Genomic DNA, 27647 nt, shown 5'->3' on the forward strand with positions numbered 1-27647 from the left:
ATCCCCCCCCCCCCCACACACTGACACCAATGATAGGGGAACTATTGCTCCCACTGGCACCAATGATGGGGCACTATTCCTTCCATTGACACCAACGATGGGGCACTATTCCTCCCACTGACACCAACGTCGGGGCACTATTCCTCCCACTGACACCAATGTCGGGGCACTATTCCTCTCACTGACACCAATGATGGGGCATTATTCCTCTCGCTGACATGGGAGAAGGACCCTCTTTCATTAATGGTTAGTAAGACAATGGTGCACTATTCCCCCCCACTGACACCAATGAGGGGGAACTATTCCTCTCACGGACATCAACAATGGGGCACTATTCCTTCCAATGACACCAATAATGGGGCACTATTGCTCCCACTGGCACCGATGATAGGGCACTATTCCTTCCATTGACACCAACGATGGGGCACTATTCCTCCCACTGACACCAACGTTGGGGCACTATTCCTCTCACTGAGACCAATGATGGGGCATTATTCCTCTCGCTGACATGGGGGAAGGACCCTCTTTCATTAATGGTTAGTAATACAATGGGGCACTATTCTCCCCCACTGACACCAATGAGGGAGAACTATTCCTCTCACGGACATCAACAATGGGGCACTATTCCTTCCACTGACACCAATGATGGGGCACTATTGCTCCCCTTGCACCAATGATGGGGCACTATTCCTTCCATTGACACCAACGATGGGGCACTATTCCTCCCACTGTTACCAATGTCGGGGCACTATTCCTCTCACTGACACCAATGATGGGGCATTATTCCTCTCGCTGACATGGGGGAAGGACCCTCTTTCATTAATGGTTAGTAAGACAATGGGGCACTATTCCCCCCCACTGACACCAATGAGGGGGAACTATTCCTCTCACGGACATCAACAATGGGGCACTATTCCTTCCACTGACACCAATGATGGGGCACTATTGCTCCCACTGGCACCAATGATGGGGCACTATTCCTCCCGCTGACACCAATATTGGGGCACTATTCCTCTCACTGACACCAATGATGGGGCATTATTCCTCTCGCTGACATCAACGATGGGGCAAATATTTCTTCTACTGACACCAACAATGGGGCACTAATAATTCCCCTAATACCAAAGATGGGACTGTTTACTCCCACTGATGCCAGGGCGTTTACTACCACTGGTCACAGTCCTCCCTAAAGTCTGAAGCACAGTAAACTGGCTATTGTGTTTAGAAAGTTTGGAGACCCCTGCTGTAAACCATAGAAGAACCTCTCTCTGGTGCCCCCACCTTGACTGAAGCCATTGTACAGTATATAAAGTTGAAATGTCTACTCACCCCATCTGTTCCTTTCTTGGTCCACGTCAGGGTAAGAGGAGGGTTTCCGGTCCAAAAACAGGTCAGCGTGGCGTCAGATCCGATATCCGTCACGGTAGGCTTGGGCTCGACCACAATCCGTGGGGCGACTGTAGAGAGGAGAAGCTTCATTAGTAGGATTCCCCCCAGGCACTGACATCGAGTGGAAGAGAGGCTGGGGCGAGTGCCGGCTCTTAAAATAGAATTCCCCATTCCATGTCAGGGGTATTGAGCATTACTTATTCATGCCCCTCTATATTACCGAGGCGAGAACACGTTATATATCAAAAGCTGATCACTGGAGAGATGGATTCCCTCACCGTCTTCAAAAGAATAAGGAATGTGTTTTCTAATCTAGCAGAATTTTTTTTTTTTTCTGTTAAGAACTCCAAAAAAAAAAAGTCTAATTTCCTCTTTAAGACGTACTTTTATTTCCTGCGAGGATCACAAAATGGCTACAAACAAGAGGGCGACACACGTAGGGCCGAAAATTGATCTAGGGGCGAATGGTCTCTTTCCTGTTGTGTTTGATCTGCCATTTGGCTTAAGGTAGAACTAAAGGCAAAAGTAAGAGGGGATTATGGCACCTGTCAAGTTTCTTCTGCCATCGGGGAGATTTCCCTTCACTTCCTGTCTCAAAGCAAAACAGGAAGTGAGTGGGAGTTCCTCAAAAAAAGAGGAAATCCCTGCTTGTCACCGGAACTAGTGTCCTCATTGGAAGATGTTCTGGTGACAACCCAAAATGTGGGATTTTCTTTCACTCTCGGTGAAAACGGTCAACAGGGCAAGAGAGTGAGAATTTTCTAACGGGGGGCACAGACATCAATAAAAACCTGGCAGAGGTTCTAATTCCTCTCCACTCTATACAAAACTTAAACAAAAAATGCCTTTAGTTATAATTCAAGCAAAATCCAAATCCGTGAGGGAGAAAAATAAGTCCTGGATGAAAAAATCTTTACCCTTGTAGTGGGTCCTCCTCCCCATTGCAAGAGATAACTGTTTTACCAAGAGGGTGATGAATGAGGTCATATACCTACCTTATCCCTCGCTTCCTCAGTAGCCAGCATTATCGCTCACTATCCTACGCTCCAAAATGTTAGCCGGCCCTCAGCGTTCTCAAGTACAATGCAGTGCTGCTGGTCCTGCATTGTATGAGATGACATCAGAGACCTGCAACCCTTCGAGGAGCGAAGGGAAGAGGACTGGCTGCCAGAAAAGGAGGAAGCCTGCAGGAGTGAGGGATAGGGTGAATATATCATCATTACAAATCACCCGCCAGGCAAAACAAGCGGTTAACCCTTATCGAATATGTTTTTTTTCCTGTAATCGTCAGCTCCATCTAGTAGCCATGACGTGATATTTTTCTAAGATAATGCAATCAGGAAAATACCACATTATGGCCACTAGATGGAAATGACGACCATAGGTAATAAACATGCAAATAACGGGGATTATTTGTGATGGCTGTGCATATTTTTCTTATAAACAGACCCTTTAAGTTTAGCAAAAAAATTAAAAAATAAACAATAACTAATAATAAAAATAATAATATAATAATAATATAATATATATTATAATATATATATAAATATATATATAAAATTATATATATAAAATATAAATAATATATTAATATAATATAATAATAATAATAGTATATATATATTTCTATCACATGGGTGTCGTATGTGATCAGCTATAGCATTGCCTAAATGTAGTTTATACCCGTCGTTATAAAGACATACCGCTGATCACATGACACAAAAGGAACAATGTTCCTACGGTTGGCGGCACGCAAGGAAGCCATTCTTCTTTCCTCAGCAACAAATAAAAGTGAAACAATTCCTCTCCTGCCACTCTGCCGCATAATTATTGTCATGCTAATGAGGCTGTGCTGGTTGTGATGTGGGGATTGTTCTGGCAGGGTTGGTGTAGAGTGGGGCTCGCCGGCTGATTGATGTAGAATAGCTGCAAGACGTGGAATTACATCGCGCTCGCTGTCTTTCCTGACACGTATTCTTCACTCCTGGTATTTTTTTATTTTTTTTTCTAATGATGTGAATACTCCTCCATCACAGATCACAGTCCCCCTTCCCCTCATCCATCACCATCGCATTTCATCCCCCTCCTCCTGTCTTGTCACTCCTGTCATGTCCCCAACGCATGACTCCATTAAGTCTTTTTAGACCTTTATTTGTTTTATTTATTTTTTTCAAGTTAGACTAGAAAAACCCTTAAATGCAAATACATCCATTGTATTGCTTATTCTGATTTCACTGCACATTGTGAGCTTCTCCCAGCCCAATTGCCCCTGGCTGCCTTTTCCCAGCCTGACTGTCCCTGGTCCTGCCCCTTCCCAGCCTGACTGCCCCTGGCCTGCCCCTTCCCAGCCTGACTGCCCCTGGCCTGCCCCTTCCCAGCCTGACTGCCCCTGGCCTGCCCCTTCCCAGCCTGACTGCCCCTGGCCTGCCCCTTCCCAGCCTGACTGTCCCTGGCCTGCCCCTTCCCAGCCTGACTTCCCCTGGTCTGCCCCTTCCCAGCCTGACTGCCCCTGGCCTGCCCCTTCCCAGCCTGACTGCCCCTGGCCTGCCCCTTCCCAGTCTGACTGTGCCTGGCCCAGTCGTTTCCCAGCCTGACTTACCCTGCTGGCCTGCCCCTTCCCAGCCTGACTTACCCTGGCTTGCCCCTTCCCAGCCTGTCTTACCCGGGCTCGCCCCTTTCCAGTCTGACTTACCCAGGCCCGCCCCTTTTCAGTCTGACTTGATCTGGCCTGCCTTTTCCCAGCCTGACTTACCCTGGCCCGCCCCTTCCCAGCCTGACCTGGCCCTCAAATCCCCAGTCTGGCTTACCTTGGCCTGCCCCTTCCTAGTCTGACTGTCCCTGGCCCGCCCCTTCCTGGCCTGACTTATTCTGGCCTTCCCCTTCCCAGCCTGACTTGTCCTGGCCCACCCTTTCCCAACTTGGCTTACCCTGGCCCGCCCCTTCCCAGTCTGACTTACCCTGGCCCTCTCCTTCCCAGCTTGACTTACCGTGGCCCGCCGCTACCTAGCCTGACTTACCTTGGCCTTCCCCTTCTCAGCTTGACTGTCTCTGGCCTGCCCTTTCCCAGTCTGACTTACCCTAGACTGCCCCTTCCCAGTCTGACTTACCCTGGACTGCCCCTTCCTAGTCTGACTGTCCCTGCCCCCCCCTTTCCACCCTTACTGTCCGCGGCTTGCCCCTTTCCAGCTTGACTGCCCTTGGCCTTTCCCCTTCCAAGCTTGACCTGCCCTGGCCCGTCCCTTCCCAACCTGACTTACCTTGGCCTTCCCCTTCCCAGCTTGAGTGTCCCTGGCCCGCCCCTTCCAAGTCTGACTTACCCTGGCCTGCTCTTTCCTAGTCTGACTGTCCCTGGCCCGCCCCTTTCCAGCCTGACTGGCCCGCCCCTTCCCGACCTGACTTACCCTGACTGGCCCCTTCCTAGCCAGACTGCCCCTGACCCGCACCATCCCAGCCTGACTTACCCTGGCCCGCCCTTTCCCAGCCTGACTGTCCATTGGCCCCGCCCCTTCCCAGCCTGACTGTTCCTGGCCCCACCCCTTTCATTAATTGGATTTCAGTTCTTTTGCCAAGTACAATATACCGAAAACTTACACTGCACATCCACCAGCGTGCTGACATTGGTACTCCCAACTTCGTTGTGTACTTCGCAGGAGACGGGCTCTGTGAAAAAAGTAAAATCCACTTGTGCCTCGTATGTGCTTTCCTTGGCGCCCTCGATGATCACACCTCCCTTGGCCCACCTATAAATAAAAAAAGACCATAGGATAAGTAGCGTCCTTTAGCGGCACACTTATGTGCACTTAAAATATGTGGCAGATTTGATGAAGAAATTCAATTTTTTACATTTTTTTAATGGATGGGTTTTATAGCAGAAAGCAAAAAAATAAAAATGCCATAAAAATATCCCCTAGTGAGTAGACGCGATGGCTTTTGTGCAAACCAATCAATATACGCTTTTTGGGATTTTTTTTTTTTTTTTTACTAAAAACATGTAGCAGAATTGATTAAGAAATTTATTTTTTTCATTTTTTTTAATTGGATGGGTTTTATAGGAGAAAGTAAAAAAATAAAAATGCAATAAAAACATCCCCTAGTTTGTAGACACAATAGCTTTTGTGTAAACCAATCAAAATACACTTTTTGGGATTTTTTTTTACCAAAAACATGTAGCAGAATTGATGAAAAAATTCAATTTTCCATTTTTTTTAATTGGATGGGTTTTATAGGAGAAAGAAAAAAAAATAAAAATGCCATAAAATATCCCATAGTTTGTAGACGTGATAACGTTTGCGCAAACCAATCAATATTCGCTTTTTGGCATTTTTTTTTTTTTTTAAACATAAATATGTAGCAGAATTGATGAAGAAATTAGATTTTTTACATTTTTTTTATTGGATGGGTTTATAGCAAAAAGTAAAAAAATAAAAACAATATATATATATATATATATATATTTTTTTTTTTTTTTAATTGTCGCTCTTTTTTTTTATTTTAGCGCAAAAAAAATAAAAAATCACAGAGGTGATCAAATACCACCAAAAGAAAGCTCTATTTATATGTAAAAAAGGACATCAATTTTATTTTAATGGCAGTTGGCTATGGCAATTTTTATTTTAGTAGTCATGCGCTTTGCCGCATGTTTTCTGCACAACACATTCTTGACTCAGTGCCATAATTTAGTGCATAAGCTGCTTTAGCCCTTTTGATGCTGCTCCAAAAACGTGCTAACAAAAACGCTAAAATACGCAACGCGTCAGATGTGAATGGGACCCAAGGCACGGCCACACATCTGCTAATGCATGTACTATACCGCAGGGTGCTGCAGCACTATGCGGTTTGGCACGGCCTGGTTTCGAAAAGAGGGTCAGGGACTTCTTTCCTGCATTGAAATTAATGACTTTTGATGCTGCTCCATAAACGTGCTAACAAAAACGCTAAAATACACAACGCGTCAGCTGTGAATGGGGCCCATCTGCTAATGCACGCACCATACCACAGGGTGCCATAGCACTATGCGGTTTAGCACGGCCTGGTTACGAAACGAGGGTCAGGGACTTCTTTCCTGCATTGAAATTAATGGCTTTTGATGCTGCTCCATGAACGTGCTGACAAAAACGCTAAAATACGCAACGCGTCAGCTGTGAATGGCGCCCATCTGCTAATGCACGCATCATACCACAGGGTGCCGCAGCACTATGCACGGCCTGGTTTCGAAATGAGGGTCAGGGTCTTCTTTCCTGCATTGAAATTAATGGCTTTTGATGCTGCTCCATAAACCTGCTAACAAAAATACTACAATACGCAACGCATCAGCTGTGAATGGGGCCCAGGGCACCGCTGCACATCTGGCAATGCATGCACCATACCACAGGGTGCCGCAGCACTATGCAGTTGGGCACGGCGTGGTTTCGAAACGAGGGTCAGGGACTTCTTTCCTGCATTGAAATTAATGGCTTTTGATGCTGCTCCATAAACGTGCTAACAAAAATACTAAAACATGCAATGCGTCAGCTGTGAATGGGGTCCAGGGCACCGCCGCACATCTGCTAATGCACGCACCAATCCGCAGCATGCCGCAGCACTATGCAGTTTGGCACGACGTGGTTTCGAAACGAGGGTCAGGGACTTCTTTCCTGCATTGAAATGAATGGCCCGCCCTACATTCTATGCGTGGGAACGCACGGAGACGCGCACACGCGCCGTCACACCTGCGTGGCAAATACGGAGCCTAACACACTACCGTACACTGCGGTACGCTGCATCAGCCTGTTCCTGTGGGTTGGGTTAAAGGCATGTCGTGTCAGTCGTTGAAGCGCGTTGCGTCATTGCAGCTGGCGTTAGGAATGGATGAGCCTGAATGGGCCCTGAATGGTTGAAGTCGGTGCTGTTGGGGTTAAGAGCGGCGCCATCCTATGGCACGGCAACGCTGATAATCCTGTAGGACGTCTCTCCCTCCCCCTCCACCACCGAGCCCATCTCCTACTCGTAGCCCTCACTACACAAACAGCGCGGCGGATAACAGGCGCTCTTGAAGGCAGCGATAAATAAAACATTAATACACCCGTTTGGTTTAAATATGCATGATTGTAAAACAGAAGCAGTTGGCAGTAAACAGGATCGTAAAATAAAAAGGCATTAAATTCCTCAGATAAGGTGTTTAATGGACAGCCCAGGCCTGCCACTGTTACACTTGTAAATTCGCCGACGAGCGCTCGTAACGGGAAAAGCGAGATTGATTTTTTTTTTTTTTGAGCTTTAAAGGCCTTTAAAGCTGAACTCCAGGTACAAAATCTATTCCTCAATAGCCACAAAGGATATAAATCCGCTTTGTGAGCCTCACATGCCTCTGCAAACCCAGATATTACCTTGTAAAAGTAGCAGTGACATCATCACTGTGCTGTTAATAGCCTGTGCAGAGCTGTGGGAGGGGCCTAGCAAGCCAACCCACTATAGAGAACTACAGGAGGAGGCTGAGACCAGAGCAGTCAATCTGCACAAGGAGAGAGCGCTAAGCTGTGGGAGGGGCCCAGCAAGCCCCAACCACTATAGAGAACTACAGGAAGGGGCGGAGACAAGACCAGTCAGCCTGCACAAGGAGAGAGAGCAAAGCTGTGGGAGTGGCCCTGCAGGCTCCACCCTTTATAGAGAACTACAGGATAGGGCGGAGACCAGGCCAGTCAGCCTGCACAAGGAGAGAGAGAAGAGCTGTGGGAGGGGCCTAGCAGGTTCCACCTACTATAGAGAACTACAGGAGGGGGTGGAGGCAAGACCAGTCACCCTGCACAAAGAGTAAGAGCAGAGCTGTGGGAGGGGCCCAGCAGGCTCCACCTACTATATAGAACTACAGGAGGGGGTTGAGGCAAGACCAGTCACCCTGCACAAAGAGTAAGAGCAGAGCTGTGGGAGGGGCCCTATCAGGCTCCACCTACTATAGAGAACTACAGGAGGGGCGGAGACAAAACCAGTCACCCGACACAAGGAGTAAGAGCAGAGCTGTGGGAGTGGCCCTATCAGGCTCCACCTACTATAAAGAACTACAGGAGGGGCCAGAGACAAAACCAGTCACCCGACACAAGGAGTAAGAGCAGAGCTGTGGGAGGGGCCCTATCAGGCTCCACCTACTATAGAGAACTACAGGAGGGGGCAGAGACAAAAGCAGTCACCCGACAAAAGGAGTAAGAGCAGAGCTGTGGGAGGTGCCCTAGCAGACTCCACCCTCTATAGAGAACTACAGGAGGGGGGTGGAGACAGGACCAGTCACCCTGCACAAGGAGTAAGAACAGCAGTGAGCGGTCCTTATTACAGGAAGCTTCACGTTTGAGAGACAGATAACTGGCATTTTCAGAAACCGCTCAGTGCCTGTAAATGTTCGTGTGCCAACGAAAAGTATAAAATGGGGCTCATTCACAACTTTTCAATTGTCTTTTTTGCATGATGTGTTCGCCATTGAAATCAGTGCAAGTAGATGAGCCGTGCCGAGCATCACAATCACATCGGGAAGCACATTGACATTAAAAATGGTTTGTGAGATTTTTATTTATACGTACAAAATTAAAAAGAGAAAAATGAATAGAGGAACCGAGGACACTGAACAGAGCCCAGCAATGCCTGCCTGCTTTTTGCCCGCCTGTGTATAATTGAATAAAGCTGTCCATACACCAGTATAACCTTGTTCGAAAAAAAAAAAAAAATTGTTTGTCCTTTATGGACTCCACAAATTTTGTTTTAGCAAATACTACTGGTGTATGGCCAGCTTAAGTCAAACAGTCCCGTGTCTGCTAGGAGAGAGGCATCTGCCCCTCCTCTGTGACTGACAGCTATCTGTGCAATGTGATCTCCCCATCGCCAGATCTTATCTTCTCAGGAGAACCTAAAGAGAGACCCACAGAACTTGCTATTGGTGAATAGGGAACGAATCATGTGTTCCCCAAGAAAGTCATTTGGTTGAAATACAAACCTGTATCCTTTAATGGTTGGATTGGCAGTGGCCATACAGGTAAAGCGGACCCTTTCCCCCTCCAGCACCGTTTGTGGTTGGATAGATAGAGTGACCGTTGGTGGATCTGTCAAGGAGAGAGAGAGAGAAAACCATCACACAAGGATTCCAATTTGACCTTAGAATGTATCTAAACCTCCCCAAAAATGTCATATAATAAAGTTTGCAAGTCCTAAACTGTATTAGTTTTCTTTTTTTAGTTTTTTTTCCCCCTTTATTTTCACCCAATGAACACACTTCTTGTCCTAAATTCTTTCTATGTGTATTGGCCAAAAATCAAATGTTCTCAGGCTATATTCTCTATAGATCGAATATGTGAATGGGGAAAATACAGCTTTATGGCCACTAGATGGAGCTGAGGAGCATACTTACTTCCTATGTTAGTCAGGCCATCTAGTGCAGTGGTTCTCAAATCCGGTCCTCGGGACCCACTAACAGGCCAGATTTTAAGTATTACCTTGGGGGATGCAGACTAGAATACTGCAATCACTGAGAAGCAAATGAGATCACCTGTGATGTAATTTAGTTATCTTGCAAACCTGGCCTGTTGGTGGGTCCCGAGGACCGGATTTGAGAACCACTGATCTAGTGGTTATAACTAGATATTTTCCTAATTCACACATTCAAATCTAATGAGAATATCTAGTTACCGGCTTCTCACTTCAATTACCAGCTTCTCACTCCAGTTTCTGGCTTCTCACTCCAGTTTCCGGCTTCTCATTCCATTTACTGGCTTCTTACTCCAATTACCAGCTTCTCATTCCAGTTACCGGCTTCTCAGTCCAGTTTCCAGCTTCTTACTCCAGTTACTGGCTTCTCACTCCAGTTTCCGGCTTCTCAGTCCAGTTACTGGCTTCTCACTCCAGTTACCGGCTTCTCATTCCAGTTACCGGCTTCCCACTCCAGTTACCGGCTTCTCACTCTAGTTGTTGGATTCTCACTCTAGTTTCCGGCTTCTCACTCCAGTTTCCGGCTTCTCACTCCAGTTTCCGGCTTCTCACTCCAGTTTCTGGCTTCTCACTCGAATTACTAGATTCTCACTCCAGTTTCCGACTTCTCACTCCAGTTTCTGGCTTCTCACTCCAGTTTCTGGCTTCCCACTCCAGTTTCCGGGTTCTCACTCCAGTTTCTGGCTTCTCACTCCAGTTTCTGGCTTCTCACTCCAATTACCGGCTTCTCAATCCAGTTTCTTGCTTCTCACTTCAGTTTCTGGCTTCTCACTCTAATTACTAGATTCTCACTCCAGTTTCTGACTTCTTACTCCAGTTTCCGGCTTCTCATTCCAGTTTCCGGCTTCTCACTCCAGTTACCGGCTTCTTACTCCAGTTACCGGCTTCTTAGTCCAGTTACCAGATTCTCACTCCGGTTACCTACTTCTCACTCTAATTACCAGCTTCTCATTCCAGTTACCGGGTTCTCACTCCAGTTGCCAGCTTCCCACTCCAGTTTACGGCTTCTCACTCCAGTTTCTGGCTTCTCACTCCAATTACTGGCTTCTCAATCCAGTTTCCGGCTTCTCACTTTAGTTTCCGGCTTCTCACTCCAGTTTCCGGCTTCTCACTCCAGTTTCCGGCTTCTCACTCCAGTTTCCGGCTTCTTACTCCAGTTACCAGATTCTTACTCCTGTTACCTACTTCTCACTCTAATTACCAGCTTCTCATTCCAGTTACCGGGTTCTCACTCCAGTTGCCAGCTTCCCACTCCAGTTTACGGCTTCTCACTCCAGTTTCTGGCTTCTCACTCCAATTACCGGCTTCTCAATCCAGTTTCCGGCTTCTCACTTCAGTTTCCGGCTTCTCACTCCAGTTTCCGGCTTCTCACTCCAGTTACCGGCTTCTTACTCCAGTTACCAGATTCTCACTCCTGTTACCTACTTCTCACTCTAATTACCAGCTTCTCATTCCAGTTACCGGGTTCTCATTCCAGTTGCCAGCTTCCCACTCCAGTTTACGGCTTCTCACTCCAGTTTCTGGCTTCTCACTCCAATTACCGGCTTCTCAATCCAGGTTCCGGCTTCTCACTTCAGTTTCCGGCTTCTCACTTCAGTTTCCGGCTTCTCACTCCAGTTTCCGGATTCTAATTCCAGTTGCCAGCTGCTCATTCCAGTTACTGGCTTCTCACTCCAATTACTAGGTTCTCACTCCAGTTTCCGGCTTCTCACTCCAGTTACCAGCTCCTTACTGAGTCTTTCAGCATATCATCACGCCAGCTTATGAAGACAGGTCCTCTTTTAAGAATCCGACGTGTTTCTTCTTTCCTTCCAGAAGCCACAAAGGCGCTCCCAGTATGAAATCCTCAGACTTCCATCGCCGTTTGATTTAGGAGCTCGGCCTGCATGAGAAATAAAGATCTCGCTGATCTGGTGTAACAATAGACGCGCTGCCGTCACATACGCCGGGGCGCAGAGAGAGATCCGCTGGTGTAAATCTACAGAGGAGCGCAGGAGAGGCCGGCTCCGATCTGTCAGTAATAAATAGCGGGGGACCTCTTAAATCACCATCAAAGAGGCGTATTGTCTTCCCGCGCCTCATCTGCATTCAGCCGGCGTCGGGGCGCCTCGCATGAAAAAAAAAAAAAAAAAAATCAGCCTGGGTTAGGTAAATGCTATTAACTAAATTGTCTTTTAAGTCGTACTGCCGTACAAATAGAGCGGCGCGCCACTGTCAGTGCGCATCACAGAGACGGGCCCTGCGAGACCGCCAGAGACCGGCCCTGCGAGACCGCCAGAGACCGGCTGACAGCGCGTCAACAGAAAACAACGCTGATGGCGGTGACAGCCGATTGGGGACAAAAAAAAATAATAAAAAATCACGTGTGCCAAGGGTGGAAGTCCATCGTTTCCTCTTTAGGCCTGTGGAGTGTCACCACATGGTTCCGCGCGTTGCGCGTGGGGAATTCACCGTGCGTCTGCTAAAGTGTAGCACGTCTCTGTGTGGGAAAAGCTTGCAACTTTGCGCGTGTTTAGACATCGCAAAAAACAAAGAAATTTGATTAGTTTCGGATCGATTCGTTATGTTACTAATTTCTTTTCGTTGCATTCGTAACGAAGATTGTTTTTGAGTGGATTCAAGTTTTTGCAGTGGATTCGAAGTATTCGAATCAAATGCGGAAATTGGAGATTTTGAATCGATTTGAATTCCTTGTGAGGAATAGCTGGTTTGAATTTCGGAAGACGGTTCTTTCTATTCTATTGTATTCTTTTCTATTCAATTCCTTTATTTTCTATTCTATTTTATTCTATTCTTTTATTTTCTATTCTTTTCTGTCCCGTTTTATTCCCATTAGGAATAGGCGGATGGGCACTAAATTAAGGGAACAACACCCACGTTTTTACAGAGGTACGAACCGTCTGTTATGGGGCCGGAGAAGTTAACGATGGACTACTACTGGTGTGCTCTGTGAGTCCTTCTCCTGCGATGGTGGATGGGACTTGTAGTATTCCCATTGGGAATGGGTGGATGGGCACTAAATTTAAGGAACAACACCCAGGTTTATGTCTGTACAGAGGTACGGACCTTCTGTTATGGGGCTGGAGAAGTTAACGATGGACTACTGCCGGCGTGCTCTGTGAGTCCTTCTATTGCAGTGGCGGATTGGAACTTGTAGTATTCCCATTGGGAATGGGCGGATGGACACTAAATTAAAGGAACAACACCTAGGCTCAGGTCTGTACAGAGGTACGGACCTTCTGTTATGGGGTTGGAGAAGTTGGTGGACTACTGCCGGTGTGCTCTGTGAGTGTTTCTGCCTCGGTGGAAGATGGGACTTGTAGTATTCCGAATAGGAATGGGTGCTAAATTAAAAGGAACAACACCCAGGCCTATGTCTGTACAGAGGTACGGACCTTCTGTTATGGGGCTGGAGAAGTTAGTGATGGACTACTGCTGGTGTGCTCTGTGAGACCATATGCTGCAGTGGAGGATGGGACTTGTAGTATTCCCATTAGGAATGGTTGGATGGACACTAAATTAAAGGAACAACACCTAGGCTCAGGTCTGTACAGAGGTACGGACCTTCTGTTATGGGGCTGGAGAAGTTAGTGATGGACTACGGCTGGTGTGCTCTGTGAGTCCTTCTGCCCCAGTGGTGGATGGGACTTGTAGTATTCCCATTGGGAATGGGCGGATGGACACTAAATTAAAGGAACAACACCTAGGCTCAGGTCTGTACAGAGGTATGGACCTTCTGTTATGGGGCTGGAGAAGTTAGTGATGGACTACGGCCGGTGTGCTCTGTGAGTCCTTCTGCCACAGTGGTGGATGGGACTTGTAGTATTCCCATTGGGAATGGGCGGATGGGCACTAAATTAAAGGAACAACACCCAGGTCTGTACAGAGGTACGAACCGTCTGTTATGGGGCCGGAGAAGTTAACGGGGAAAGGGCGGATGGGCGCTAAATTAAAGGAACAACAGAACCCTCCAGGGAGCAACACCCCACAATTCAGGTAAGAAGGGGTCAATTTTAGTATGAGGAGTTGGGAAATGCGACCGTGTATTTGAAGTTACATCCTAAATTTGGGTGTAACGTGAAACATGGAGTGTGCCTTTAAGGCGAATGTATCGTATATCTGGGTTCCGTTATAGGCATCCTGCAGCTTTCCATCTGCCATGGCACAGTGTATCCCAGCATGCAGCCATCTAGTTGCAGGAATCGTGATGAAGCCATGGTCCCACTCACCCGGTCACCTGACCACCCAGAGACGTTAACTGACACATCTGTCCATCCAGAGGCAATCGATTGAAGATGGCAGGAGGAGGCCGGCCAGCTTGGCCCGCTCCCTGGGAAGAATTATTGCTGGCTCCTCTATAAGACAGTCAGCACTTTTCTGCTACCGTATTAAGATAAGATGCGCCAACCCCCCTCCCCTCCACCCTTCCCCACTATGACTTAACGAATCTACTTAGCTTCCTTAATCAAGCAGAATAATGGTAATGGCGGAAACCCTCCGCACCGTCCATTATCTCTTTCAATTATTACAATGGAGCTTACGCCGAAGAGTATCTGATGAATGCAAATGCCATGACATCACTGGGGGAGCCATTACGAGAATTGTTTAAAAGTGTTTATCGAAGCAAGATGTAAATAATGGCTCAGCTGACCACGTACAATCAGATACGGATCTGTCAGATCACAAAAAATTACAGCAGAGCTAGTATCAGATATATTTTATCATGTTTCGTGCATGCATGTCAGGTTATGTGTCAGCGTAACACTTCCAGGTATTTATTACTTTCCACAAGGATCACAAAACTCCCCCTCACAATCTGATTTTCTCCCCAGAATACCGGTACCATATTTTTCAGGTATTATCTAGGGTTATCATCTACTTCCTGCACTGAGATGCCAGCTCAGAAATGACATAATCATGTAAATCCTTTTGTAGTTCTTAGCTGTGTTTATAAATGTCTGACACAGATCAGCTCTCGCTGGAGCCTCTCACCTTGTTCCAAAGTTACAATGTGCAATCTGGGTGATTACTGGTGGAGAGGAGACTTAGGAAACGGTTTCTCCTGCCTGCAGCAGAATGATGACATCATCTCTAGGCAAAGCCCCTTTCCACCACTAGATGGCGATGTGTATATGGCAAGTATATGGGATTTGCTTATACTATTTCCGCCGTCAGATGGCGCTGTGCATATAGCAAGTATATGGGATGTGCTTAACCCCTTTCCACCGCTAGATGGTGTTCTGTCTATAGAAAGTATATAGGATGTGCTTATCCCCTTTCCACAACTAGATGGTGTTCTGTATATAGAAAGTATATGGGATGTGCTTTTCCCCTTTTTACCATTAGATGGCGCTGTGTATATAGCAAGATCATGGCTCGCAGGACCAATAAGAAATGCCTTGAAACAGAGATGCTAAGGATGCCATATTATATATGGGATTTGCTTATCCCCTTTCCCTGCTAGATGGTGCTGTGCATATAGCAAGTATATGGGGTGTGCTTATCCCCTTTCCACCACTAGATGGTGTTATATATATATATATATAGCAACTATAGGGGATGTGCTTATCCCCCTTCAACCACTAGATGACGCTGTGTATATGGCAAGTACATAGCATTTGCTTATCCCCTTTCCAGTACTAGATGGTGCTGTCTATATATAGCAAGTACATTGAAGGTACTTATCCACTTTCCAGCACTAGATGGTGCTGTCTATATATATAGCAAGTACATGGGATGTGTTTATCCCCTTTCCACCACTAGATGTTGTTCTGTATATAGAAAGTATATGGGATGTGCTTTTCCCCTTTCCACCACTAGGTGGTGCAGTGCATATAGGAAGTGTATGGGATGTGCTAGATGGTGCTGTTTATATATAGCAAGTATGAGGGATGTGATTATCTTCTTTCCACCACTAGATGGTGCTGTATATATATATATATATATATATATATATATATATATATATATATATATATATAGCAAATACATGGGATGTGCTGATCCCTCTTTCCACCACTAGATGGCGCTGTGTATATGGTAAGTTTATATGATGTGCTTATCCCCTTTCCACCACTAGATGGTGTTCTGTATATAGAAAGTATATAGGATGTACTTATCCCCTTTCTACCATTAGATGGCGCTGTGTATATAGCAAGTTTATGGTTAGCAGGACCAATAAGAAATGCCTTGAAACAGAGATGCTAAGGATGCCATATTTTATATGGGATTTGCTTATCCCCTTTCCCCTGCTAGTTGGTGCTGTGCATATAGCAAGTATATGGGATGTGCTTATCCCCTTTCCACCACTAGATGGTGCTGTATATATATATATACTATAGCAAGTACATGGGATGTGCTTATCCCCTTTACACCACTAGATAGCGCTGTGTATATGGCAAGTACATGGGATGTGCTTATTCCCTTTCCACCACTAGATGGCATTATGTATACAGCAAGTATATGGGATGTGCTTATCCCCTTTCCACCATTAGATGGTATACTTGGTATATACGGGCTTCGCTTATCATCTTTCCACCACTAGATGACGCTGTGTATATACAAAGCATATGGGATGTGCTTATCCCCTTTCTACCATTAGATGGTGCTGTGTATATAGTAAGTTTATTGCTCGCAGGACCAATAAGAAATAGCTTGTAACAGAGATGCTAAGGATGCCATATTTTATATGGGATGTTTATCCCCTTTCCACTGCTAGATGGCGCTGTGTATAAAGTATATGGGCTGTGCTTATCCTTATTCCACCACTAGATGGTGCTCTGTAATTAGCAAGTTTATGGCCAACAAGAAATGTCTTACAAAAGAGATGCTAAGGATGCCATATTTTACATCACTCCCTGGGGTGCGGTGGAGAGACTCATGAGCCGACATCACATTATTGTCCTTTTTGAATATGCTAGGGCACCCTACTAACCTATTTAGGCCTTTTCACAAAATTTGGGCTTTTTCTTTAAAGGTCTGGGTTATCTTTTCTTTTTATAAACAACAGACAGTAAAAAAAACAAAAAGTATCATAGGCAATATGGCTTACGATGGACGTCCAGCTTAACCGTGGTCTCCTTGCCGGTCGGAATAGCGTAGTTCGATGTCCTACATGTGAACATTCGGCCAATGTCTTGATCCGTAGGGACTATCAACAGGTAGCTCATGGTGGTTTCAAGTTTTCCATCCCCCAACACCATCTGCAAAACAAGATTCATGATAAGAGAGATTGAAATTTCTAAAAAAGAGGACCTGTGCATGCTTCAATCGTAAGAACCCCTATCTTCCTTTGTGTGCTCCCCTTAGTGCTGGTCACATGGGTCAAGACCTAGGCACCAGATCCCTCCTGAAGGGAAGCATCAGGCAATGTGAAGTCCAGTCCTCTTTAGCAGAACCACAGGTTCTGGTGCAGGGATAGGCATTCGATTCTTCCGTCTCATTTGAAGAGAAGCAGCGATATCACCTATTGGGGTTTCTCAACCAGGGTTCCATGGAACTTTAAGGTTCCTTCAGAGGTTACTAGGGGTTCCTTGAGCAATGAGAAATTTCTGACTCTCAGACGAGTTCCCACTGACACCATTGATCTTTTTAGCTCTCTGTAAGAGGGTAATTTTTTCTATGACCACGAGTGTAAGAAGCATTCTTCCCACGACCTTCATACTAATATACCATGAGTTGTAGATATAGTCACTTTTAGCAGGGATTCCCTGAGACCAAAAAGTTATTTCAAGCATTCCTTTGTGTTGGAAAGGTTGAGAAAGGCTGAGCTACGGCAAGAACCAAGCAGACTTCTCACAAGTCCACCAGTGGGAAAGCTCCCCGAAAGCAGATGGCCAACAGATGGCCACCAATGCCACCTGCAAGAACGCCCCAGCCACAGGCCCAGCAGTGGCTCTGTGAGGTGCTACCAGAAATCCACCAAACTGCTCTCTTGAAAACTGCCTTTCCAGCGACTCATCAGGGAGATGGCCCAGGACTCCAAGACCAACCTGCGCTTTCAGAGCTCCACTGCCATGGTTCTGCCGGAGTCTTCAGGGACTTTTCTTGTAGGACTCTTGGAGGACATCAATTTCTGTGCTGTACATGCCAAGAGGGTCACCATGATGTCCAAAGGCATATAGATTACACGCAAGATTCATAGTGAGAGGGCATAGATTAGGGTTTCTCAACTAGGGTTTCATGGAACCCAAGGGTTCCTTCAGACGTTATTAGGGGGTTCCCCGAGAAATGACGAAATCCTGCCTTTCAGATAAGTTCCCACTGGCACCATTAATCTTTTTAGCTATCTGTAAGGAGGGAAATTCTTCCCAATAACCACAAGTGTAAGGAGCATTCTTTCCATTGACCATCACACTAATGGCTCGTTTCCACTGAGCGGTACGGTTCGGTTCGGTACGGTACGCTATTTTTGCCGTTTCCATTGTGAATGGTACCCTAATTCCAAACCGTACCGTACCACTTTTTTGGGACCCTTTCTTTGGGGTACCAAGCACATTAGTACCGTACCAACAGGGTGGAGGTACACTCTGCAGAACTTTGATTGGTTGACAGAGAATTGTCTATCACAGCTTTCCTGCTACACCACGCCTATCATGAAATACTATTGGCTGTGGAAACGCAAGGTGTACCATTCCGAACCTTACCGTACTGAACCGAACTGTACCGTACCGTACCACTCAGTGGAAACGAGGCATTATATATCATGAAATGTATATATAGTAATTTCAGCAGGGGTTCCCTGAGGCTGGAAAGATCTTTCAAGGGTTCCTCTGTGTTCAAAAGGTTGATAAAAGTCTGATCTATGGCAAGAACCAAGCAGACTGCCCCCAAGTACACCGGTGGGAAAGCTTCCAGCATACAGTTGGCCAACAAGGCTATCCTCTATGGCGCCCGGCCTCTGGTGGATTCTAGACGCCTTAGTGCTACAGGCCTGGTGGCTCTCCAAGAGGTACTATGCTACCAGAAATCCACCAAACTGCTTACACAAAAACTGCCCTTCTACTGACTTGTCAGAGAGATCGCCCAAGACTTCAAGACTGACGAGCGCTTCAAGAGCTCCACTGCCATTGCTCTGCAGGAGGCCTCAGGGGCTTATCTCGTAGGACTTCTTGAGGACACCAGTCTTTGTGCCATACATGCCAAGAGGGTCTTGAGAAATGACGAAATCCTGCCTTTCAGATAAGTTCCCACTGACACCATTATTCTTTTTAGCTATCTGTAAGGAGGGTAATTCTTCCCAATAACCACAAGTGTAAGGAGCATTCTTCCCACTGACCATCACACTAATGTATCATGAGATGTAGATATAGTAATTTTAGCAGGGGTTCCCTGAGACTGGAAAGCTCTTTCAAGGGTTCCTCTGTGTTCAAAAAGTTGATAAAAGTCTGATCTATGGCAAGAACCAAGCAGACTACCGCCAAGTACACTAGTGGGAAAGCTTCCAGCATACAGTTGGCCAACAAGGCTATCCTCTATGGCGCCCCGGCCTCTGGTGGAGTCTAGAAGCCTCAGTGCTACAGGCCAAGCATGGTGGCTCTCCAAGAGGTACTATGCTACCAGAAATCCACCAAACTGCTTTCTTCTACTGACTTGTCAGGGAGATCGCCCAAGACTTCAAGACTGACGTGCGCTTCCAGAACTCCACTGCCATGGCTCTGCAGGAGGCCTCAGGGGCTTATCTCATAGAACTTCTTGAGGACACCAGTCTTTGTGCCATACATTCCAAGAGGGTCACCACCATGCCCAGAGACATACAGCTGGCATGCAGGATTTGCAGAGAAAGTTCTTGTTTCTTGCCATAGCATGCCAACTAATCACAAGTCCACCTGTGGAAAAGCTCTCCGCAAGTAGCTGGCCACCAAAGCCGCCCGCAAGAATAACCCGGCCACCTGGCGAAGTTAAGAAGCCGCACCACTACAGACCCAGCATGGTGGCTCTCCAAGGTGCTAAGAGAAATCCACTATAGCGAAAGCTGCCCTTCTAGTGACTTGTCAGGGAGATCGCCCAGACCTTCAAGAATGACCTGCGATTCCAGAGCTCCGTAGCCATGGCTCTACTGGAGGACTCAGAGGCTTATCTCAAAGGACGCCAATCTCTGTGCCATACAGGCCAAGAGGATAACTATTATGCCGAAAAACATACAGCTGGCACTCCGGATTTTCTTAGAGAAGGTAGAGATCACCACCCAGGGGTGGGCAACCACGACACTCCAGCTGTGGTGAAACTACAAATCCCATGAGGCGTTGCCAGATTCTGACGGGCACAGGCATGGTTACCACAGGCAGAGGCACGATGAGATTTGTAGCTTCACCACAGCTGGAGTGCCGAGGTTGCCTATCTGTTTGGTTATATGACCAGTACTGCTGTTAGAACACTCTAGCCTCAATCCACCCACAATTTTGTATTATATCTCAAGAAGGAGTCCTTCCCCCAAATGTGTTGGTTGTATCGGTTGTTCCTAACAAATAAAGACTTTCAATTTTGTTTGTACTAGGCGCTCCTAACACCTGAAGGGATCACGTTGCAGCACTTTCTCCACGAAAGCTGAACATTCAGATGACAGAGGTCATTTTTGGAAAGCAGGTAATTATCAGCAGGGGTGGGGAGGGGGGCAAACTTTAAAGTGGCCCCAATAAAATAGCTTGGGAACATACAGGCTCTGGACATACAGAATCCATTAGGATGAGCAGGGCGGGTGAGCGCAGTCCCTCTCGCCTCAGATGTGCTACAAAGAGCCGCGTCCAAGGTTTCTTGCGGAGTAAAGCCGTCACTGTTATAAAGGTTCAGCAAAGAGGCTCTGGTCACCTCAGATGTGTCTGGATGGAAGAATGGAAAGGCAGGCACTTCCACAAAGGCCTTTCATGTCGAAGCGGCGGAGAGAAAGATCAAAACTCTCTCTCCTTTCACCGGGGCCGGCGCGCCACGCCTGGGGGCTCCTCTACAACCTGGAAGGCCGGATTTCAAGAGAAAGAACATAGACAAGCAGACAGTAGATCACAGGCTGAGATCTGCGGGGGGGACCCGGGCTACTCACCGTACTGGTGGCGGCTCCTTCCTGCAGGGCTCCGTCTCTTAACCACTCGATGGTGGCCGCCGGCTTGGCTTTTTCGGCTCGGCAGGTCAAGTTGTAGGGGATCCCGGCTCTCAGGAGGAGGATGTCCGAGCCGGTCTCTATGACGGGATCCTCCGGGGGAACTGGGGATGGAAAGAAGAGAGGTTAGGCATCTATCACATCGTTATCGTGTCAGAGCAGAGATGCCACAGGGGCCAGTTTATACCTTGACGCCCCGGTCCGTTGTGTTCACGCATGTGCGTTAGTGCATGTTTTTTTACCTTGTGTTGCATTCAAATGAAATCGGCTGGACCATTTTTGGCAATGCGGCGTGCCACGACGCACAGTAGCGTTTTACGGTGCTTTGCGGCTTGCAGCTGCTGTGATGCCTTTGGTCTCCAATCCAAATGGATGGCACGGCAACACATTAACACATGTGACGTGCTTTATTCTTCTTGCACACGGGCACATAAGGCCGTATAAGGTAAATTGGAGGCGTATTTCCGCGCTTGGGTTACCCCGATGCCGCGTACAGCAGACTATAGTCGCAGTGATGGCTAATCTTGGCACCCCAGATATTTTTGGAACTACATTTCCCATGATGCTCAACTACACTGCAGAGTGCATGAGCATCATGGGAAATGTAGTTCCAAAACATCTGGGGTGCCAAGGTTCGCCAACACTGCGTTAGACTCTCCTGGACCCACCCCCAGCCTCTGACTGGACAGTAAAAAAAGGAGCAGCAAAGTACCAAGCTTATCTTTTCTTCAGAAAATACCACATTTGACCAGTAGATGGTGCTAAGTATTATAGAAAAATATAATACTTAGTGCCATCTAGTGGCAAAAAAGCAGTATTTTTCTACTTTAAATCAATGAAAACTGCTATAGTGGCTGGATGGCTGAATGACCACTAGATGGAGCTGATGATACTATGATGGTCAGCTCCATCTAGTGGCCATATTGTATAGCTCCCAACTGTCCCTGATTTTGAGGGGACTGTCGTTGATTTGGAACAAAGTCCCTCCGTCCCTCTTTCCTCCTCATTCGTCCCTCATTTTGGTCTGATCTATATAGTTGTATATAAAATGCACTTTTTATCTTCCAAAAAGTGTTTCCCAGTGCTAAAACCTTTCATCCAATTTCTAAATTGCTGCATTTGTAAATTTCAAAAGCCAATATAAAGGAATAGTAGTGGTAAAAAAAAAAAGCACTTGTATAATTCTCCTTTAAGGGGGCGTGGCAGGGGGGTGTGTCCTATGCCCACATACTTTTTCTAATAGGTGTCCTTCATTCCTATTTCAAAGAGTTGGGAGGTATGCATAGTGCAGCCTTTTCCTGATTCACAATGGTGTAACTGAGTATTTCAGACCTTAAATCTGTATATGTATGGCCAACTGCTCAATCGGGGTTCGGTAAAAACGAGGCCAAACCATCCGTCTTTACCACTTGTGTGAACGGGACCTTGTATTGTGACATACTTATACATACAGATTAGAATGAATCCTGGAAAAATGCCCATTATGGCCACTAGATGGAGCTGATGATACTTCTTTACTATGATCATTAGCTCAATCTAGTGGCCATATTGCGGTATTTTCCTGATTCACAACAGTGTCACAACTGTTGTTTTGACCCTAAGGCCCCGTTCACATACAAGCGACGCTACTTCGCACCGCGACCTCCGAGGTCACGGTGCGAGCAGCGTGCCGCGACCTCGGAGCGGCCGCCACGGACTTCATAACATTGAAGTCTATGGCGGTCGCCTCCTGGTCGCCCCAAAGAAGCTCCGGACCCTTTTTCTAAGTCGGAGCGACTTGTGTTGCTTCTATTAGAACGGGTCCGCAGCTTCCCTATGGGAGGCGACCTACGGCGACCTGTGAGGCGACCAGGTCGCCTCACAGGTCGCCTTAGTGTGAACGGGGACTAAATCTCTACGGCCCCCTAGGCTTTCCGTGGCCAATCGAGGGTCGGTAAAAAATGAGGCCAAACCATCCGTTTTTACCACTTGTGTGTATTGTGACATACTTATACATACAGAATAAAGTGAATGAGGAACATACCCCATTATGGCCACTAGATGGTGCTGATATTAGTTCTTTACGATGATCACCAGCTCCATCTAGTGCCCATATTGTGGTAATTTCCTGCTTCAGTCTGTCCTGAATGAAGGCTAACATTCGACCTTGGCCTAGTAACATTCGTTTTTTTTGCCCCCAGTTGCACGGAACAAATGTAAATGCAGTTTCACAGGATGAAAAGTGCTGCAGGTTTTATTATTTCTAATAAATACACCCCTATGTCTCCGATGCATGTGTATCTGTTACTACACTGTGTATGGCCTCTGCTGACAATTGATGTGTAGTATTATTATCCTTTTTTAATGTTTTAATATATATATATATATATATATATATATATATATATATATACACACAGTATCTCACAAAAGTAAGTACACCCTCACATTTTTTTTTTGTATGTTATTCTATCTTTTCATGTGACAACACTGAAGAAATTACACTTTGCTACAATGTAAAGTAGTGACTGTACAGCTTGTATAACAGTGTACTCACTTTTGTCGCCGGCGGTTTAGACATTAATGGCTGCGTGTTGAGTTATTTTGAGGGGACAGCAAATTTACACTGTTATACAAGCTGTACACTCACTACTTTACATTGTAGCAAAGTGTCATTTCTTCAGTGTTGTCACATGAAAAGATATAATAAAATATTTACAAAAATGTGAGGGGTGTACTTACTTTTCTGAGATACTGTATATCATTTTTTTTTTCCTATTTTTTTTACATGCTGTCACCAGTTAGCGTCCCTTATCGTGATTTGGGAGGGGGTCTGCTTATTCCATAGACCTTGGCCCTCCATAGATCTCTTAGTATGCAGCCGAGATCACCAGGCACATCAGTGGCATCTATTAGGAGGGCAGCGCGGAGGAGCCGTAGTTGGGAGCAGGTAAGCGCTGCCTTCATTAGTATCCCGCAGGGCAGCGAGGTGCCAGTAATTAGACTCCTGACTGCTGGGACTTGCTCGGAGCCAAATAGGTGAGAAAACAAAATCAAGGGATTTCACGCAGGAGAAAGCTTTCACAAGAGCGCAATTGTCTCCCTCTCTATCCTTCCATTGTAATCTGGAGGGCACGCACTCCGAGCTCGCCCTGCCTGGCTGGCTGCTGATTACCTGCTAACAGGTTGCTGCAAGTCCGCCGCTGCTCCTAACAATGGCATATAAACATTCCGCATAGAGGAGGCTGCACCTCCCCTGTATAAACTCCACAGTGTGAGAACCCAGCAAGGTTTTGTACCAAACATCTACTGATTAAAGAAAGAGAACCCGTCACCATTGGGCTCATGCAAGACGCCGGATCTAAAAGGCACGCATTCATGCATTTCTGTGTTCAATGTTCTGTGTTTTTAAATTAAATTAGTTTAAGAGGTGTGTTTATAAAATATTTGTTAAGTGAAGGCGCATGCACATTCATTGCAAAAAAAAAAAAAAAAGGATATACATTATTAAGCTATTTTCTGTGCTAAATGAAAGCTTTTCATTGATTTAAAGTGGAAAATACTACTTTTTGCCACTAGATGGTGCTAAGTATCATATTTCTATGGCACTTAGTACCATCTACTGGTTTTCATTGATCAAAGTAGAAAATACTGCTTTTTGCCACTAGATGGTGCTAAGTATCATATTTTCTATGGCACTTAGTACCATCTACTGGTTTTCATTGATTTAAAGTAGAAAATACTGCTTTTTGCCACTAGATGGTGCTAAGCATCATATTTTCTATGGCACTTAGTACCATCTACTGGTTATCATTGATTTAAAGTAGAAAATACTGCTTTTTGCCACTAGATGGTGCTAAGTGTCATATTTTCTATGGCACTTAGTACCATCTACTGGTTTTCATTGATTTAAAGTGGAAAACACTGCTTTTTGCCACTAGATGGTGCTAAGTATCATATTTTCTATGGCACTTAGTACCATCTACTGGTTTTCATTGATCAAAGTAGAAAATACTGCTTTTTGCCACTAGATGGTGCTAAGTATCATATTTTCTATGGCACTTAGTACCATCTACTGGTTTTCATTGATCAAAGTAGAAACTACTGCTTTTTGCCACTAGATGGTGCTAAGTATCATATTTTCTATGGCACTTAGTACCATCTACTGGTTTTCATTGATTTAAAGTAGAAAATACTGCTTTTTGCCACTAGATGGTGCTAAGTATCATATTTTCTATGGCACTTAGTACCATCTACTGGTTTTCATTGATTTAAAGTAGAACAATACTGCTTTTTTTGCCACTAGGTGGCACTAAGTATTAGATTTTTCTATGATACTTAGCACCATCTACTGGTCAAATGTGTTATTTTCTGAAGAAATGATAAGCTTGTCACCTTGCTGCTCCTTCTTTCACTGTTCAGTCACAGGCTGGGGGTGGGTCCAGGAGAGTCTAACGCAATATTGGCAAAACTTGGCACCCCAGATGCTTTGGAACTACATTTCCCATTATGCTCATGTACTCTGCAGTGTAGTTGGGCATCATGGGAAATGTAGTTCCAAAACATCTGGGGTGCCAAGGTTCGCCATCACTGGTCTAATGGGTAACGGGTTAAATGATGCTGGCAATCAGACTTAGGACATCTACTGGCAAAGATTAATTACTGTGGACAGCTCAAGACTAAAGCTGAGTATTGCAGCAAAATGTGTTAATGTTTTTTTTTTTTTATGGTTTAATAGGCTTTTGGTTTTCTTGTTGACTAGCTTTCTCCTCTAAATTATTTTAAAGCAAACATACAGTGTTGAAGTGTTACATTTCTGTTTGTGTCCTCACAATCTGCTATTTGTGCCCCCACTAGGGAGATTAACACTTTTTATTTGTTCTGGTTCCTCCAACTCAATAGACAGTCTGCTAATAAAAACCTATTTTCATAAAAGACGAATATTCTTATTATCTAGACCTGTTCTCAATCAGCTAATGGTCACAATGATTTTCCAGCACACTGATCAATATTAAGTGACCTAGCAATGTTCTCCTTGGTCTCATGGTACTGTCACTGGCCATCCTTATAGTGTAAGTGGAGATGATTTCCTGTATACATTAAAACCAATACAATACATCATTATCAACACCTATACATTAATTCCAATACATCAATACCAATATATCTGTACCAATACATTAATACCAACACATCAGTATCAATACCAGTACATCAGTACCGATACATTAATACCTATACATCAATACTAATACCAATATATCAATACCGATACATCAGTACCAACACATCAGTATCAATACCAAAATCCATACATCAATTCCAATACATCAGTAAAAATACATCAGTACCAACACATCCATATGAATACCAATACCCATACATCAATTTCCAATACATCAGTACCAATACTAATACATAAATACTAATACATCAGTACCAATACCAATACATCAGTATCAATACCAATACATCAGTACATCAATACCAATAAATCAATACCAATAGAGGAGTTCCAATACAACAATACTAATACATCAGTACCAATACCAATACATCAGTACCAATACCAATACATCAGTATCAATAACAGTACCAATACATTAGTTTAAATACCAATACATCAGTCAGTATCAATACCAATACATCAGTACATCAATACCAATACATCAATACCAATACATCAGTACCAATACCAATACATCAGTACATCAGTACCAATACATCAATACTAATACATCAATACCAATACATCACTAGCAATACATCTATACTAATAGATGAGTGCCAATATAGCAGTAGCAATACATCAGTATCAACACCGATACATCAATACCAATAAAAGAGTACCAAAAAAACAGTACCAATACATCAATACCAATACATAAGTATCAATACATCAGTATCAAAACCAATACATCAGTATATCAGTACCAATACATCAGTACCAATACATCAATACTAATACATCAATATCAATACATCAGTAGCAATACATCTATACTAATAGATGAGTACCAATATATCAGTAGCAATAAATCAATATCAATACCAGTAAATGAGTACCAAAAAAACAATACCAATACATCAATACCAATACATCAGTATCAATACAAATACATCAATACCAATAGAGGCGTACCAATACATTAATGCCAATGCCAATACCAATACCCATACATCACTGCCAACACCAATACAATAATTCCAATACATTAATACCTATACATCAATAGCAATACCAATATATCAGTACCAATACATTAATACCAACACATCAGTATCAATACCAGTACATCAGTACCAATACATTAATACCTATACATCAATACCGATACATCAATACCAACACATCCGTATCAATACCAGTACCCATACATAAATTCCAACACATCAGTACCAACACATCCATATCAATACCAGTACCCATACATCAATTCCAATACATCAGTACCAATACCAATACATAACTACTAATACATCAGTACCAATACCAATATATCAGTGCCAATACATCAATACCAATACATCAGTATCAATACCAATACATCAGTATCAATACCGGTATCAATACATCAGTACCAATACCAGTACATTAGTATAAATACCAATACATTAGTACCAATAGATGAGTACCGAAGCATCAGTATCAATAACAATACATCAATACCAATAGATGAGTACCAATAAATCAGTACCAATACCAATACATCAATACTGATAGGAATAATGCAATCCTTAC

General features: G+C 44.9%; 1 protein-coding gene across 2 annotated transcripts in view; it reads right to left on the reverse strand.

Annotated features, from left to right (window-relative positions):
* The window catches only part of KIRREL1 (kirre like nephrin family adhesion molecule 1), a 305915-nt gene that overhangs the window by 38597 nt on the left and 239671 nt on the right, over window positions 1–27647 (reverse strand). For both annotated transcript variants that reach the window (XM_082275251.1, XM_082275250.1), the window contains exons 4-8: window positions 20870–21030; window positions 16886–17036; window positions 9347–9452; window positions 4981–5129; window positions 1330–1457 (exon numbers count right to left, since the gene is read on the reverse strand). In XM_082275251.1, coding sequence (XP_082131377.1) covers window positions 1330–1457; window positions 4981–5129; window positions 9347–9452; window positions 16886–17036; window positions 20870–21030 — 695 coding nt within the window. The remainder of the gene's footprint in view (window positions 1–1329; window positions 1458–4980; window positions 5130–9346; window positions 9453–16885; window positions 17037–20869; window positions 21031–27647) is intronic.

Source organism: Pelophylax lessonae, assembly GCF_965119305.1.
Source record: "Pelophylax lessonae genome assembly, chromosome: 13".
In the NCBI taxonomy this organism is placed as follows: domain Eukaryota; kingdom Metazoa; phylum Chordata; class Amphibia; order Anura; family Ranidae; genus Pelophylax; species Pelophylax lessonae.